Source organism: Scyliorhinus torazame, chromosome 11 (assembly GCF_047496885.1).
Source record: "Scyliorhinus torazame isolate Kashiwa2021f chromosome 11, sScyTor2.1, whole genome shotgun sequence".
NCBI lineage: Eukaryota > Metazoa > Chordata > Chondrichthyes > Carcharhiniformes > Scyliorhinidae > Scyliorhinus > Scyliorhinus torazame.
The window spans coordinates 59,355,367-59,374,059 of record NC_092717.1 but is presented as its reverse complement, the minus strand read 5'-3'; the positions used below and the strand labels follow the sequence as shown (position 1 = coordinate 59,374,059).

Genomic DNA, 18,693 nt, shown 5'->3' with positions numbered 1-18,693 from the left:
GCAGAAGAAGGCCATTCAGCTCATTGAGTCTGCACCGACCCTCCGAAAATGCACTCTCCTCGGCCCACTCCTCTGCCCTTTCCCCGCAACCCCCAGTCCACCTAATCTGCACATCTTTGGATGGGCTAAACATTGATATGGTGGAGGTATTGCATCTGAGGATACTGAGGAAAGTAAGGGTGAAAATTGTGGAGGTACTGACCATTGTCTTCCATTCCTCCTGAAATAGAATTGTGGTGCCAGAGGAATACGGAATTGAAAATATCAGATCTTTGTTCAAAAAGAGTGCAGTGATAAGCAACTAGAGGTCAATCAGTTTAACCTCGGATGAAAAGCTTTTAGAAACAATAATCCAGAGCAAAGTTAAGAAGTCGGATCGGAAAGCCAGCCTTGGCAGGGTTGTTTAACTTGTGTTTTTGGTGAGATAGCAAAGTTGGATTTGGATAAATGATTAAATGCCACATACTTGTCAACCGAGCTAGAGCCCATGGATGAGAAGGGCTAGTGACAGCATTAAAAAAAGAAGTTGGTTGAGTGATGGGAAACCGAGTAGTAGTGAATGGTTGTTTTTTCAGACTGGTGGAAAGCATAAAGTGGAATTGCCCAATGGCTGGTATTGGGATTAGTTTCTTTTGATCTACATTAATGATCTAGAGTTAGCTATGCAAAGCACAATTTCAAAATTTGCGGATGAGATGAAACTTGGAATTATTGTGAACTGTTAGAAGGACAGAGGTGGGCTTCAAGAAGACATAGATTGAATGGTGGAAGGAAACCGTGGCAGATAAAATTAATGCAGAGAAGTGTGAAGTGATGGTGTCAAATGTGGACTGATAACAGAAAATGAAGGGTACAATTCTCAAGGGGATGTAGGAGTAGAGGAACCTAGGGAACATGTGCATTAATCATTGAAGGTAGCAGGATATGTTGATGAGGCATACAAGATCCTGGGCTTCATAACATCCTTGTTTTTGTATTCTGCTCATGATGAATCGCGCAAAAACAACTGGGTTGGCCTCAACTGGAGTATTGAATCCAATTCTAGGCATCACGTTTGAAGAAGGATGTGAACATATTAGAGAGGCCGCAGAAAACAGCTATAAGAATGGTTCCGGGAGTTGAGGCTAGATTCGAGAAACTGGAGTTGTTCGACTTCGAGAAGAGACGGTTGAGAAAAGATTTGATACGTGGATTCAAAGTCATAAGTAAGTGGGAGAAACTGTTGCCATGGGTGGAAAGGTAGAGAACCAGAAGATATTGGTGAATGGTCAAAGAACCAAAGGGTACATATTTTATAGAGTCATAGAGGTCTACAGCATAGAAAAGGCCCTTCGGCCCATCGTGTCTGCGCCAGTCAAAAACAGCCACCAAAGTATTCTAATCTTATTTTCCAGCACTTAGCCTATAGCCTTGTATGCCTTGGCATAGCAAGTGTGCATCAACATACTTCTTAAATGTTATGTTTATGTAGCAAATGGTTAGGAGGTGCATGAGTGTGGGGGCAAAAGATGTGATCTGGACTTTAAAGAAGGGAACAATATTTTGGGGTTGAGGGGAAAGTCCAGGCAGTGAGACCGGCTGAGTTGCTTTTGCAGAGAGCTGGCATGGGCCTGATGGACCAATGACCTTATTTGTGCTGCAACAATTTTATAATTCTATTTCTGAGTGTACATAAAGCTGATTTCCAACTGGGAACAAAATAAATCTCTTCATTCAAAGGGTTGCACGCCTTTGGAATTCTTTAGCCCAGAGAACTATGGATGAACTGAGTTATTGATTTTAAATTACTTTATCAGAGTTACAAAGCCAGAGCTCAGAGTGTGGACAGGGGCAAATCCCTAATCCAGCTCCTTGCCTGCTCCAAAAAACAATTCAAATTGAATCCAATTCATGGTCCCCACAAGACAGACATACCAGATCCAGGCATTACACCTGACCTCACACTCATCTTAACCGAGGTTAATGGATATTTGCACTTGAAAGCAATTGAGCATTGCGGGATTGGGCAGGAAAGGGGCGTCATCATCGAGGCTCAGCTGTGGTTTTATTAAATGATGGAGCAAGCATGACTAGTTCTCTTACTTAACGTTCTGATTAGATTATTTTTCGATTTTATCATCTCCTCATTGGAGTTAAATGCAATTTTTAAAATCTAGAACAGCTTGTCAGCTGATAAAGAATATCAGACCTTCCCTGCCGCTACCACTAACTTGATCCAAGATTGTTTATGGTAAATTGAGGCTTGTTATGAAATGATTGCTGATAATGATGTGATTTTTATCAGGTTCTGACTGTTGTTTTATTGTGAATACCATACCATAGAATGTCTAAACTGCTTTTATTTTTAGTTTCCTTCATAATTCTTTCTTTAATCTAAATTTGACTTTTTAACAATAAATTGTTTGTACTATAATTGGTTCATTCCTGTGTGTTCTCATATTAGATGGGTTTGTTGCAGTTTGTTAATTGGTTGCAGATTAAAACGCTGGCTTTTTTTGTTGAAATAATTTTAGATTGGCTGGAAATAAATGCCACTACATCATTTGGCTGATCAGCAAATCTTGCTGTGTTCCTCACCTGCGTAACAATTAGTGCCTCTTAAGGAAAATGCAGTGCATCTAAGCTGTGTGCTGTATACTTAAAATCAGGTCCTGCCATGTCATATCATGTGGATCTGCTAATCTGATTTGTTTTAAAAGGACTCTGCTTCAAGCAAGCAAGTACTCGGTATGGAACTCAAATCTTCATGTTGAACACTTGGGAAGATGAATCGGTTGTAGCCTCCTTTTCCTAATTACTGCAGACTGCTCCCTGCCATGTCTTAGAATAGTAGAGCACAGATGGTACCGTTTTGTGCACAAATACTTCCACACTCTTAAATTTCATTCCTCAGATCATGGGCGTCATTCTCCCACCCCCCGCCGGGTTGGAGAATCGCCGGGGGCTGCCGTGAATCCCGCCCCCGCCGGTTGCCGAAGTCTCCGGTACCGGATATTCGGCGGGAATTGGGCCGTGCCGGTTGGCGGGCCCCCCCGCTGGATTCTCCGGCCCGGATGGGCCGAAGTCCTGCCGATAAATTGCTTGTCCCGCCGGCGTGGATTAAACCACCTTTTGAACGGCGGGACAAGGCGGCGTGGGCGGGCTCCGGGGTCCTGGGGGGGCGCGGGGCGATCTGGCCCCAGGGGGTGCCCCCACGGTGGCCTGGCCCGCGATCGGGGCCCACCGATCCGCGGGCGGGCCTGTGCCGTGGGGGCACTATTTCCCTTCCGCCTCCGCCACGGTCTCCACCATGGCGGAGGCGGAAGAGACTCCCTCCACTGCGCATGCGTGGGAAACTGTCAGCGGCCGCTGACGCTCCCGCGCATGCGCCGCCCTGAGATGTCATTTCCGCGTCAGCTGGCGGGGCAACAAAGGCCGTTTCCGCCAGCTGGCGGGGCGGAAATTCCTCCGGCGTCGGCCCAGCCCCTCAATGTTGGGGCTCGGCCCCCAAAGATGCGGAGCATTCCGCACCTTTGGGCGGCGCGATGCCCGTCTGATTGGCGTGTTTTGGGCGCCAGTCGGCGGACATCGCGCCGTTTCGGGAGAATTTCACCCCTAATTTTTGTGTTGAGAAAATAAAAATGAAGAGTTCTTCTTTCCCACCTGCACATATTACACTGATGTTGGATGCAGTTGGATTTGTTTATTGTCCCGTGTACCGAGTTACAGTGAAAAGTATTGTTCTGTGTGCAGCTCAGACAGATCATTCCGTTATGAAAAGTAAATACATAGCGCAAACATAAAATACGCAATGTAAGTACATAGACAGGCATCGGGTGAAGCATACAGGAGTGCAGTACTACTCAGTAGAGGAGATGCGTGAAAAGACCAGATCAGTCCATAAGCAGGTTGTTTAGGAGTGTGAGAATGTGTGCACATTCTGACTTCTAAGAGATGAAAACCACAGTTTTTAATATCCTATTTATTGGGTAAATCTGTGCTGAAAGTGAGGGATTTTAAAAGTGGGAAAATGAAGTACTTCCCTTCGGTACAGCAGCTAATTTGGGCGAATTATAACATTCTGAATGGAATAAAGTTTCATCTATTCAGTCTCCTATATCAGATGAGCATCCTGTACTGGTGTGATAACTTTCCATTTTTTACGGCGGTTATTCTGTGGCTTTTCAAAATGAGTGAGTAATTGTGTCACTAAGCCCACAGATTTGGCTTGAGGAAGCTGAATCTCCTTGCAACTCACTTTCTTTTGGCTAACAGTTGTTGTTTCGTCTAGATGTGGTTCAGCATCCTGAGTATCAGAGTGTATAATTTCGATACCTCGTTTGTTATTATGAATCTGGTTCATGATCTTTTCTAGCTAAGAATAGTCAGAGTGGGAGATTATAATTGGCCATTTTTGCATCAAGTATCCACATCTAACCTGATCTATGCAGATGACATTCATAAGGCCAGATTGGAAAACCACGATCATAACACCCATTTAAGAAAGGAGGGAGGACCTAAGCAGAAAAGCATAATCAGGACACCTCGTATTCAAGAAAGGAGGGAGGCAAAGCGGGAAACTGTACCCCTACATTTGTGATTCGGAAAATTTTGTAATCTGTTATTGTTGAAGTAGTAACAGGACATCTGGAAAATCGCGGCCAGAATTCTCCATTTGGAAGACTAAGTGTTCCTGCCGGGACTGAATAACATGCGATTCGCACCTCTGTTCGGTAAGCGAGTCAGGACATGCAAAGGGGCCAGCACTCTTCCAGTGCAAATTGAGAGCAATTCCTGGCCTGGTGGGCATTGTAACCCCTGGGGCCAGATTAACACCAAAAAGCCAGACAGCTGGAACTGTTTTTATAACGCACTCACTGCAGCCATGAACATAGAACATACAAGAAGGAGGCCAGATGACTCACAGAAGGCCTACACCCCAAGTTTGGGAGTCCAAGGTGGACCCACAGCTCCCTGTGAGGAAAGGAGGGACACCCTCTTCCCCAGGGTGGGCTGCACACTCAAGCCTGCTCTCCTGCATAGCACCTGGATAATAATAATCTTTATTAGTGTCACAAGTAGGCTTATATTAACACTGCAATGAAGTTACTGTGAAAATCCCCGAGGATGGAGGTGACCGAGGAGGCAGTCAGCGCTGCCAGCCTCACCAGGCGGAGACAGATGGTGATCCTGAGGGTTGGGGGTCATTGATGAGGCCTCTGCCATGAGAGGGGCTGAGAACCAGGGAAGGTTCCGAAGGCCACGGTGCAGGTGTCCTTTGGTTGGGGTTAAATCTACTGATCACCTGCTTCCGCTACAGTGGAACAGCGCTTCTGTCAAACACCTGGTTGGTCCTTGATTAAACTCACCCCCTTGATGAAACAGCTGGGTTTCGAGGGTGTCCATAGGGGTGGCCTGGGTGGGTTCCCAGATGACCAGTGGTTTTCTGAGCATTCAACAGGCACAAGCAACACTCAGCAGTGTGAGCAACCAGGGGCCTTTAAGCAGCAGCAAAGGAGTGCATTTAAATCACATACTGCAGCAATGGCTGCCAGGCCACCCAATCCCCAGAGGGACACCACAGCCCAAACTTAGCATCAAATTATTCCCCACTACTATCCCCATTTGGAGCAGCCATTTCCCAGCAAGCTGGAACATTTTTGAGGCTTTTTCAGAGTTCTTGAGCCTCTCATTCCCTCTCTGCAGCCAGGGATCTCGGGCCCCACTTGTAAATACTCATACTAATTTGTTTCCGCGTGACTTCTGCCTAAGAGGAGCAGAACATTGCAGAGGGGCGGGATTCTTTCATCCCGGGGCCAGGCCGGAGAATCACCGGGACCGGCGCGAATCATGCCACGCGGCCCCGACGCCAGTCCGCCGGTCAGGGGCCGCTCTACAGGCCCCCCCCCCCACCACCAAGGCGATGCTCGGCCCGGGATGGGCCGAGCGGCCACGCTAAAAAAGCCGAGTCCCGCCGGCACAGTCCACACCTCTTACGCGGTGGGACCTCGGCTTGGATGCATCTGGGGGCAGCCTAGTGGCGGGGAAGGGGGATCTGACCCGGGGGGGGGCGGGGGTGGGGCCTCCGCTGTGGCCTGGCCCGCGAACGGGGCCTACCGATCGGCGGGCCGGCCTCTCGGGGTGCCAGTGCGGAGAAGTGAGCCACTGTGCATGTGAGCATTGGCGCCGGCCCCACTGCGCATGCGTGGACCCGCGGCACCCATCTGACGCCGGGGGTCAGCAGCTGGAGCGGCGAGGGTCGTTCCAGTGCTGTGCTGGCCACCTGTAGGGGTCAGAATTGCTGCTCCTGAAGCCATGGTGACGCCGTCGAGAAACGCGTTTACGACGGCGTCAACACTTCGCGCGGGATGGCGAAGTGTCCAAGTTGTTAATGAAATTTAAATCCATGCAAATGACGGTTTTGCAATGATCCGCCGGTGCATGGCTCAAACCTGAGCATGGCGTCAGAATTGACACCAGGCACAAAAAATGTTTTTCCCCCCTTTATTTCTTACGGTTCTCTGGTCGGTTGCGTTTCTCGCTTCCGGCGTCATGAAGCTGAGAATCCCGTCCCATGTTACAATTAGGCAGAGTCAACACTATTTTATGAAAGGAAAATTGTGTTTGAAATATTTATTTGTGTTCTTGAGGAATAAATAGGAGCCAGTAGATGTGGTGTGTTTGGATTTCCAAATGGCATTTGATATGGTGTGACCAAGGGCTGGTCTAGCACAGGGCTAAATTCCTGGCTTTGAAAGCAGACCAAGGCAGGCCAGCAGCACGGTTCAATTCCCGTACCAGCCTCCCCAAACAGGTGCCGGAATGTGGCGACTAGGGGCTTTTCACAGTAACTTCATTTGAAGCCAACTTGTGACAATAAGCGATTTTCATTTCATTTCATTTCACATAAAAAAAGATTAGTAGGGTAGAGGAATGGCTAAAGAACGGAAAGCAGAGTTAGGATGATTTTCAGGTTGGCATACTAATTAGTGGGATGTTGCAGGGTGGGGTCTCACATATTTACAATCTTCATTGATGATTTGGAAAGTGAGACAAAGGGTGGAATTCTCCCAAGCCCCCGCTGGCAGGGTCAATGGTGGGCAGGGAGGATTCAACAGGGGGCCCAAAGGTCATTTTTACACCGGTGTGAGTTTCCCCCAGGATCTTGTGCTGTTGCCTGCTGGGGCATATCAGGAAACCAGCTGCTGGCTGTCGTGAAACTGACTTGCATCCAGCTAATGGGTGCTGATGAAGGCGCGACCAGGATCCATCTTCTTTCTACAATGGTGGGTCACTGGGTGGGTGCCCTTAAAATGTAGTATCCATATATGATGGTGGGATGCGTGCAGTCGAGCCCCTATCGGAATATGGCGCCTGATGCATAATTAATGAGGTTGGGACTTGAAGATATGGGATGGATTCCCATCTGTCTCCGCAGTGGGAAACACTTTCCATCCCTGCACCAACAAGGGACTTGCTCCCAGATGGGAGAATTCTGTCCCAAGCGTACTGTAGCCAAAATGGGCGGCCCGGTAGGACAGTGATTAGCACTGTTGCTTCATGGCACCAGGGACCCGGGTTCGATTCCTTGCTTGGGTAACTGTCTGTACAGAGTCTGCACGTTCTTCCCACGTCTGCATGGGTTTCCTCCGGGTGCTCCGGTTTCCTCCCACAAGTCCCAAAAGACGTGCTTGTTCGGTGAATTGGACATTCTGAATTCTCCCTCTGTGTACCTGAACAGGCGCTGGAGTGCGGCGACTCGGGGATTTTCACAGTAACTTCATTGCAGTGTTAATGTAAGCCTACTTGTGACACTAATAAAGATTATTATTATTTGCTGGCAATGTAAGATCAACGGAAATGCAAGTTGGGAGGAGGACACATGAGGAAGGTAAATAGAATGTTGGCCTTTATTGCAAGGGGGGGGGGGGGGTGAAGTATACAAATAGGGATATCTTGCTACAATTGCACGAACCATTGGTGTGATCTGATGTACTTTCCTAAGGAGGCAGTTCAAGGAAGGTTGACTAGATTGATTCCTGGGATGAAGGGATATTCATTGTTGGGCTTATACTCTGGAATTTAGAGCGAGAGGTGATCTTATTGAAACATGACATTCTGAGGGGGCTTGACAGGGTAAATGTGAGTGGACGCATCCCCTCATGGGGGAATCAAGAACTAAGGAGCAGAGTTTCAGAATAAAGGATTGCCCATTTAAGGCTGAGATGCGGAATTTCTCTTTGGAGCTAGTGAAACTTTGAAGTTGTGGAGCCTGTGACATCTAATATATTCAAGGCTGTGAATGAGATGGATAGATTCTTGTGAACTAAGGAGAGTAGATGATTATGGAGAACAGGCAGGAAATGAAATTGAGGCCACAGTCAGATCAGCAATGACTCTGGTGACTGGTGAAGCAGGCTCAAAGGGTTTTGAGGAGTATTCCTGTTCCTATTTGTTATCATCTTGGGCGCAATTCTCCAATCGGGAGACTGAGTCCTGACGCCGGAGTGAAAACCGGAGTGTTTCACTCCGGCGTCGGAGGCCGCTCCCAGCCCCCTACTCTCCCGCCCCTGGGGGGCTACGAGCGGCGTCGCATCATTTACGTGCGCCGGGCCTTGGCGCCCTGTAAAAGACGTGGCCGGCGTCTTTTACAGGGCGCCAAGGCCCGGCGCACGTATGTGATGCGACGCCGCTCGTGGTTGACGTCCTCCCCGAGGCCGCCCCGCAAGAAGATGTTGGATGGATCTTGCGGGGCGGCGGAGGAAAGGAGGTTCTCCTTCAGAGAGGCCGGCCTGCCGATCGGTGGGCACCGATCACGGGTCAGACCCCTTTTGAGGCCCCCCCCCCCCCCCCCGCCCCCCAGCCCCCCAGCGTTCCCGCGCTGTTCCTGCCGGCAGCGACCAGGTGTGGACGGCGCCGGTGGGAAGCCGTTGTGTTGGGCAGGCTGCTCGGCCCATCTGGGCCGGAGAATCGCCGCTCGCCCATTACAAACGGCGAGCGGCGATTCTCCCAGCGGCCAGCCGTGATTCTCGCCGCGCCGGTTTGGGGGGGTGGGAGAATCGCGTGCGGTGCCGGTGCGGCGTGGCGGGACTCGCGCGGCGCCCTGACGCTTCTCCCACACACGGGGCGGGGGGGTGGTGGTGGGGGTGAATTCAGCCCCTTATCGTTGAGAAGAGGTCAATCTAGAAGCTTTTCCAATTATGGCAAATTCTAATTCTTGTGAAGTTTGGAACGCAAACGTGTAGTGTAGCCATAAAACAATTTTTGATCAAAAGTGAATGATCGAGTGGTTTAAAAAAAAAGATTTGAGTTATTGTACTCTAGGTGTTTAATTTGATACCCAACTTTTGAATTTTGGATTTTTAGTATGAAATAAAACAAAAGTTTAAATTCATTTTTCGCTTGTAACTGCCTGGAATCTGGGAGTATGTCCTTGCTATGAGCCAATCATGTACTGAAGTACGGGCCTTAATCAAACTCTGTGCGTGACATTAATTCTGTAATGTGGATTGTTTCTTCAAAAGTGTCGAAATGGACTATTCCCCTACCCTTAGTCCTGAACCCAGCAGAAGGCAGTTTATGCACGATCTGTAATACTTTTGAGATCACCTTGTGACACTTGATTGGAAAAATGTTGCGGTTGCTTAGCTGACATAAATGACGGTGCTAAATATTAGTGTCAAATGCATGCGATAAACATTGTTTGACTGGAGTTCGCCAATTATGGCCACACCAAAATTATTGATACTGGCAATCAATATTTTTGTGTCTATACTATAGGTGTGCACCATAATTGCTGCTACTGGTACCGTTGTTACATTTAGTATTGTTTATCTAGAGTTGGCAGACTACCTTGGTTTCCATCACAAAAGCTCAGCCTATGTTTGTAACGTCTTTTCTTCTTTCTTTTCTTCTTCTTTAACAATACATATATGTTACAATTACTTTCAAACAGGAAGGAAAGAACAGCTGAAGTGCAACTGAATACTGATGGAGTTGCAGACTCATTTCAGGCACAGAAGTATGCCATTTGGGCCATTGAGTCTGTGCCGACTCCTCATATTCTTTATTGCTCATCTATGTATAGTGACTTCATCCGTGAGTCTTTTGGGATCATGTTGTTTAGTACTAAGCTCCAGTTACACCCCAAGCGATGAAACTGCTTTTGATGATTTTATCTGCAAATTATTTGATTCCTGTGCAACTTTTGTCTATGACTCTTAAGATTGAGCTGTTTTGATAACTTGGTACTGGGTCAGCTTGCACAAACTGAACATGCAACAAGTGTGCAAACTTGTTTAACCTGAATTCAACAGATTCTGAACTTGATTTTCTGTCATGTGTTTGTATCAGACTGAGTTGTCAATACTTCAGGCAAAACAAATGATTTTCAAATGGAATTTTTCTTTTCTCACCCTTCCCTTTTAGATTTATCGTTCATCTGGTAGAAAATGGGGAGAGATCCACCAGTGGATGGTACAGTGCCTGATGTTGGGTGCTAGTGTGCATTAATACCTAATATTTAAGTACTATTGTATGCATTTTGATCAGTGCACCTGTTTACCTGTTGTGCATTTGTCTGGCTTAACTGGATGTTTTTGTTTTAATTAGTCTAACAGATTGGTACATCACTGATAGATGCAAGATAAGAATTCAAACGTTGCATCAAGTGCATCAAGGGGCAGCACGGTAGCATTGTGGATAGCACAATTTCTTCATAGATCCAGGGTCCCAAGTTCGATTCCCGGCTTGGGTCACTGTCTGTGCGGAGTCTGCACATCCTCCCCGTGTGTGCGTGGGTTTCCTCCGGGTGCTCCGGTTTCCTCCCACAGTCCAAAGATGTGCAGGTTAGGTGGGTTGGCCATGATAAATTGCCCTTAGTGTCCAAAATTGCCCTTAGTGTTGGGTGGGGTTACTGGGTTATGGGGATCGGGTGGAGGTGTTAACCTTGGGTAGGGTGCTCTTTCCAATAGTCGGTGCAGTCTCGATGGGCCGAATGGCCTCCTTCTGCACTGTAAATTCTATGTCTATGTCTATACTGTAACTGAAAACAAAATGAAGACTGATTTCTTCTCATGGGCACGAGGATTTTGCTTTCCATTACCAAGATTACCTTCTCTTCAGAAGAGATATTGATGTTGAGGATTTAAAATTGCCCTTTCAGGAATGTTATTAGCATGTTCGCTGAGTGAATGTCCACCTTTTCTAATGGTCCCTATTTTTAAATTTGAGCATGCAATAGTTATTAAATGCATTAAAACCATTAACACAAGTCTCTGTAGTCCCAATGTCTTTTGCTGCATTTTTAATAATCCTATGTTCCATTTGTTGATGAGAACTTCTTGAGATCCATTCAGGTTTTTGTTCCACAACCTATGTCAATAATCTGTTTGTGTAATTGCCAACCTTTACAAAAAATTTTAAAAACTTTTTCTGCATTTCTCGTTTTGTTAATTTGTAAATTCCTTGCATTCCAGAGAAGGTTACTTGAATTCAATGACAACCTTTCTATGGTGTCTGGCCGAAAGGCATTACACTTCCATAATTGTAAACCTGCCTTTCCTTCTGCACCCTTGTCCCAACCCTAATTAGTATTTTTCCAGAAGAAAGCCAGGGTAATCAATCTTTCCCCATATTTAATTATCTTAAGTCCTGGCAACTGTCTTGTATCTAACTTTTTTATGCTATCTCCAATAATGGCATATTATTTTTCAAACAGGGTGACCAAAACTGTAAATAGTATTCCAGATTAGGTCTTAATAGGGCCAAATAGTTTCAAAATGACGTCTCTGAATTTATATTGTGCACCTTGTTATGTGGTCAAAAGTTATTTTCTTTATAATATCATGGAATATGGTACTTATGTTTTTAGTAGTCTCATGACCCTGCTGTTCATACCTTAGTGAAATTTGCATTGAGCAAGAACTTTCCTTCTGTGACATCTCAACTTTGCTTTTTCAGTACTGTATTAAATTCCATCTCCTTCACTACCATTGATCAAGCATGTCAAAACTCAGTGAAACTTGTATGCATTATTATTCATTATTTGTAATTCTCATAGTTTGATACTGTCTGAAAGTGTGGACATTTTGGAAATAATTATTCCTCTCATCATTTATAAAAATTTACAGAGGCACCAAGAGAAAATCTTTTGCCGCTCTGAGATAAATGTACATGTGCTAACACTCATTGTCTACCAACCATTTGCCAATTAATTTTAGCGCATTGCTACGAAGAGTTAAATGTCTAGCTGCAACTCTCCCGCATTTTCAAGGTGTATATGTCTGTCATTGATGGCTAATTCATTCCCTCCTTTTCTTTGATGGGAATCACATTTGCTATTTTCCTCTCTTCTGGTATGTGTTCTTTGTCCTGTGAACTCTGCAAAATATCTGCAAGAAAACTCCCAACTGTTTTGAGCCATTTTCTTCAGAATCATGGGATGAAAGTTGTCAAAGCTTTCTTCTGGATAGCTCACAAAACCCTGGATAGCTCACAAAATCCTACGGCTTGATACACTCCTGTTTTGGGCATATCTATCACAGTGCAAACACTTTTTTTTCTTTATCGGGATTTTGTTTTTACAATGACATGTTACAGGGAGACACGCTTTGCACCCTGCATGTAATAATAATAGAGTACGGATGCTCTCTGTGTTGCATTGAGACTCCTTTGCTGTATTGCACCGTATCCTCTATATGGTCTGTTTCTTTACTTTTCGTTTTGGGCTTGAAGCCATATCTTTTTTTTGTGTGTGTGTGTGGTGATCTTGTCTGCTTTTGCCTCTGAACAACAAAACTGCATTTCAAAGTATGTGCTTCTGTCATTTGGTGATAGCCGTATCAGTTGTATTTGAAGCATAAATTGAATTTAAGGACAATGTTGCAGCCAACTCATATTAAAGCTTATGGTTTCTTAGATTGGGCTGCATTCTTTTCTGGGGAGATGTCTTGATGACCAGCATTCTTTAGCCAGCAGATACAGACAGAAGAGTGAGTAGCACAAGAGTATGAACGGAGAAATCTCACCTTTCAGTATTTATAGGGCCGAACAGGACTGAAGGTTAAATTTAGTTCTCATGGGTGGAGTTGATATTCAACTGACAGTAATTAGCTTTCTATCATTTATAGACTCGTCACAAAGAATGTAATCAAAACTCAGAGCAGAGATCAGCTTCTGGTATGTTAGAGTAACCATTTGGTCAATTTTTAAACATGTTCTGTGATTTGAAGATCTGTAACTTTATGATTCAGTTTTGTGTCTGTTGGTTACGACTTTGATTTTGAATGGGGCAGAAACTAAAGTGCTAAAATTAGCCTCCAGGCCTGGGGTTAGTAAGGTGAAAGGGAAATAACTGCCAGGATCTCCAATACTGAATGCTGTCCCTGCAGATGTATAGATAAGAACAAAATTGTTTTTGGTTGTCATGTTCTCTGTAGATTAATAACCTGAAGACTCTCCCATTATACCGCAAGGGTGTTTGACCAGAGTTTATTTTAACCATACATAAATGTACACTGTTAATTGTTGCCAGCTGAAACTCAGAAGCACATCACACTACTAGAAGCAAATATAATTTGACGTATTAGTGTTAATTTGGTAGATTTCCTTGGTTGCAATCAGATGCCAAGCTCTGAAATGCAAAGGAACAAAAGATTCTGGTGAGGACATAAAATTCTTTCTCCCTTAAAGTTTTTGCACTACCATGGGGAGAATCTGCCATTTGTTACATGAGACACATAAAAAGGCAATATTTTCTATGATTGGCCGCTGCCCTCACTTTCCTGTATCAAAAGTGTTCTAGAATCACACAGGAGAGCAAAGCTAACTTATGGCGTTTATTCACCGCCAATCAGCCTCTTAACGTCTTTCCCCTGCGCCTTTGCTCCTAAAATCTATTATGCAGAACTCATGACTGTTTATCTCCTTCTGTTATCTCATTTGAATTTACTGTTTAAATGTAACTAATTTCTAAATCATTCTGTCGAAAAAATGCCAAACCATGGCAAACATATACTTTTTGTGTGCTTACTCCAAACCTATTCTTCTGTACTTTGTATTGGTGAATTGCATCTGCCACGTCTTGTTGGCCCAGTTACCTCAACAAAATCAAAATCTTGAGTCTAGTTAGAATATTCTCAGCATTTTAGTAATACTGAGAAAAAACTGAGAGTTCTGTTGCTAGTCATTGATATATGGGGGAATCCCCTTGTATGTCCCAATAGATGTAACCTCCTCCTTGGATAATTGAAAGAATAAAAGTTATGAAGTACCATTCACGTCCTAAAGCATCGCAGAATGATTTGAAATACTTTTGACATGTAATCACAGTTGTTGGAAGTGCGACAGCCAATTTGTGCATTGCAAAAGTCCACAATCGTCTGAGATAAATGACCAGATCAACCCTTGGTTGAATGATAAGTATTGTGCAGAGCTTCTCAAAACTACTTTGAATTCATCTTGATTTGAGATGGCACCTGGGGCTTTGGTTCAAGGATTCATTCAAAAGACAACCTTCAAGCATGCAAAATCATCTCAGCACTGCACTGTCAGGCTAGATTTTGTTTTCAAATTTAGAGTGGCACCTGAGAACACAATCTTATGATTCAGCACTGACACCAGCAGGCATCTTCAAATTTCCATTCAACAGGTTAAAATTTACCCTGCCTCAAATTTTGGCGGTGAGAATGCGACTACTTGAATGGTAGGTAATTGAAGTTCCACTGAAGTATGGATCATAAGAACATAAGAACTAGGAGCAGGAGTCGGCCATCTGGCCCCTCGAGCCTGCTCCACCATTCAATGAGATCATGGCTGATCTTTTGTGGACTCAGCTCCACTTTCCGGCCCAAACGCCATAACCCTTAATCCCTTTATTCTTCAAAAAACTATCTATCTTTATCTTAAAAACATTTAATGAAGGAGCCCCTACTGCTTCACTGGGCAAGGAATTCCATAGATTCACAACCCTTTGGGTGAAGAAGTTTCTCCTAAACTCAGTCCTAAATCTACTTCCCCTTATTTTGAGGCTATGTCCCCTAGTTCTGCTTTCACCCGCCAGTGGAAACAACCTGCCTGCATCTATCCTATCTATTCCCTTCATAATCTTATATGTTTCTATCAGATCCCCCCTCATCCTTCTAAATTCCAACGAGTACAGTCCCAATCTACTCAACCTCTCCTCGTAATCCAACCCCTTCAACTCTGGGATTAACCTAGTGAATCTCCTCTGCACACCCTCCAGTGCCAGTACGTCCTTTCTCAAGTAAGGAGACCAAAACTGAACACAATACTCCAGGTGTGGCCTCACTAACACCTTATACAATTGCAGCAGAACCTCCCTAGTCTTAAACTCCATCCCTCTAGCAATGAAGGACAAAATTCCATTTGCCTTCTTAATCACCTGTTGCACCTGTAAACCCGGTGTTGGAAGGAGCTGTTCCTACTGGTGGAAGGATTGAGAACGAGAGGGCGCTGATTTATGGTAAGCGACAAAAGAAGCAAGGGAGATATGAAACACTTCACACAGTGAGTTGTTGAGGTCTGGAATGTGCTGCCTGTGAGTGTGGTGGTGGTATGTTCAGTCAAGGCATTCAAGAGGATGGCCGAGTCATCTCTGAAAATGGATGAGTAATTAGGTCAGCTGAGCCTTGCACTAACTGACAGAATACTGTGAGGAGACAAGAGGTCCCAGAGAGACCAGGACTAAATTCATAAGAATGGGAAGATAGGTGCCACCAAGTCAGTCTTACTCAAAAGCCTGTAGTGCTGATCAAGTTGAGCTTTGTCCTCTGAGTACGGCAACAGGATCAGTGACTGTATCCAGGCTAAAGCTGCGGTCTTAATGACTGGAGGTGTCTTCATGGTAGAAATGTCTCACACCAGCATGTCAGTAATATTACAGTGCAGACAGTCTTGTAAACAACAAAAGAGAAGAAAATAGATCCTGAAACACTCAGCAACTCTGCAGTGGGTAGACAAGCACTAAAGAGTTGCACCTAAAACGGTGGCATTGTTTCAATAGGGGAATATACCATGTCAGGAAGTGCAGGAATGTGTCATATTGTGAAGTATTCAATCATCAAGTTGCTGAACCTGTGGAGTTATTTTTCAGCTGAAGAGAATAGAAAGTTTTCATATTAACATATCATTAACATAACATCAATGTTCATATATGGGCAGCATGATAGCACAGTCATTAGCACTGTTGCTTCACAGCGCCAGGGACCCGGGTTCGATTCCCAGCTTGGGTCACTCTGCGGAGTATGCATGTTCTCCCCATGTCTCCTTGGGTTTTCTCCAGGTGCTCTGGTTTCCTCCCACAATTCTCGAAAGACATGTTTGTTGAGTGAATTGGACATTCTGAATTCTCCCTCAGTGTACCCGAACAGGCGCCTGAGTGTGGCGACTAGGGGATTTTCACAATAACTTCATTGCAGTGTTAATGTAAGCATACTTGTGACATTAATAAAGATCATTATTATCAGGCAGCCCAGATAAAATTGATATGAGTCCCTTTAACAGGACACAGGTGAGCTTTACATTCAAAAATTTGAATGTGTAGGATGTTAGTATGACGGGCAAATCCCGTTTGTACGAAATGGGTCAGGGCCGAGTTAATTCCGTAAAAACAATTTTCTTTAAAGCTCATTTTGTGTTTCCGCAAGGGAACACTTTAGCCTAATCGACCGAAAAAATCTTGGAAGAAGTAGATAGGCACAAGTATTGCAGTGCTGTCTTCAGATTGAAGATGATCAATAAACAATATAAATTGACCCATTATGGCCACAATTCAGTTGTAAAATAAATCTAAATTACCGTGCCCAGTGACATCCTATATTCACCTGCTGCCATTACAGACCGCAAACCTGCCTGTAAAACCAGCATTTCCAGTAAATTGGTGTTCCATAAATTTGGGATGTACCTGTATATCATAATTGGAAGGGTACATGATTAATTCCTTTGAAAAGAGTTCCTTCATTTCGGAATTGAAGTGCGAGAATGAGCAAATGGGAAGAGCAAAATCATTACCAACAGCTGCTGGTCAAAATAATTGGTTAGGGTTATGATCTGAAATTGTTGAAATCTGATTAATCATAAGATGCAAGTTGCCGAAGATGAAATGAGGTGCTGTTCCTCGAGCTTGCGTTGGAACAGTGTAGGAGGCCAAGGTCATAGTTTGTTGTGAAATTTAAAATGACAGGCGACTGGAAGCTTGGGGTCACACTTGCTGACGAACCACAGTTTCCGCATTAAGGTCACCCAGTGTGTGTCATGGGGCGGCACAGTGGTTAGCACTGCTTCCTCACAGCGCCAGGGACCCAGGTTAGATTCCAACCTTGGTTGACTGTGTGGAGTTTGCACTTTCTCCCCCTGTCTGCGTGGGTTTCCTTTCACGGTCCAAAGCTGTGCAGGTTAGGTGCACTGGCCATGCTAAATTGACCCTTATGTACCGGTTAGGTGGGGATACCATGCTCTTTCAGAGGTTTGGTGCAGACTCGATGGGCCGAATGACCTCCTGCACTGTGGAGATTCCATATGAAAGGACTCCCACTTCTCCACTTTGGCTTAGACAAAGGGTATATATTCCTTTGTCTAGATTCCTGAGATGATTAATTTCCTGTAATAATTTCAAAAGAGATGTCCGAGTCATTTGTCCTATCAGGCAGGTAGTCTCCACTGGTCAGGATTGTCCTTGGGGGGGGGGGGGAGAGAGAATGACCTTTGTACAATTCCCTTGGATTTGATCTCTGCAGCCTCAGGGGTCATTCATGTTTTGTCAAAGATAATGAGGTGGCAGCTGTCTGAATGCCAGGAAGTTCCTCTTGTTCGGATCATTGTGAATGTGTGTGTATTTAGTTATTTATAAAAATAAGTATGAGAGTAGAACCACAGTGTCACAGAGGTACGGTAAAGGTCTGCTTGGTAGATGACAGATACAACAGAGGGGAGGTTCATAGAGGTTGGGCAAAGGTTGAAAGCAGAAGTGTGGGAAATGGGTAAAGGCCATGCCAGCTAGTTGGAAGGGAATCCTTGGATGAGCGTAAAGAAAGACCGACCAGAAGCACTGATATGGAAAGTGACAGATTCAGAGCAGATGCAACAGAGTCAGGAAAACTGAGAGACGATTGAATCGAATTTTTACAGGAAGCAAGGTGTGGGTAAGTGTCGTCAAGCGAGCTATGGGAGTCTGGTCTTGCAGCGGATATTGGTCGAGAGCTGATCCCCAGAACTGGACGCAGATGTCAAGGAAGTGATGAGTCCCTTCAGCGTAATTAAGCTATGAAGAAAATTGATAAAATGAAATATCAACAGTATGTTAACGCAGTTTGTGCTGCAAGTAGTCATTATATGGGCCAAGTGCCAGAGTTAGTTGTTTATTTTTTGCTGTGAAGTGGACATTCCCAGGAGGCATTGTTGATGGGACTAAAGGGTTCTTTGATTCAACAGTGGTTTGTTAATAGTTTGAAAAAAAATTGAGTGCCAGAACTGCCTTCTGTTTTGACGAATGCTCAACCACACAAACCACTACACTTTGCACAGGCTCTTTGCATCTGCCCTGCTATAATGTCTAATATTGAGTCCATGGTTTTTGCTTGATGTCTTTTGAACATAATGAATTTTCGCATCATTTGAAAAGTCGGAAATTCTTTCATGCTGTTGTTTGTTAGTATGATCAGTTGTGTTTCTGATCTTGTTCACTGTCTTCCTCCC

General features: G+C 44.8%; 1 protein-coding gene across 34 annotated transcripts in view; it reads left to right on the top strand.

Moving 5' to 3' along the window:
- The window catches only part of lrrfip2 (leucine rich repeat (in FLII) interacting protein 2), a 299,977-nt gene that overhangs the window by 97,913 nt on the left and 183,371 nt on the right, over positions 1 to 18,693 (top strand). For 21 of the 34 annotated variants that reach the window (XM_072467326.1, XM_072467338.1, XM_072467334.1 and 18 more), the window contains one exon: positions 10,408 to 10,455. The exons of the other annotated variants lie outside the window; for them this stretch is intronic. In XM_072467326.1, coding sequence (XP_072323427.1) covers positions 10,408 to 10,455 — 48 coding nt within the window. The remainder of the gene's footprint in view (positions 1 to 10,407; positions 10,456 to 18,693) is intronic. 34 annotated transcript variants of the gene reach the window in all.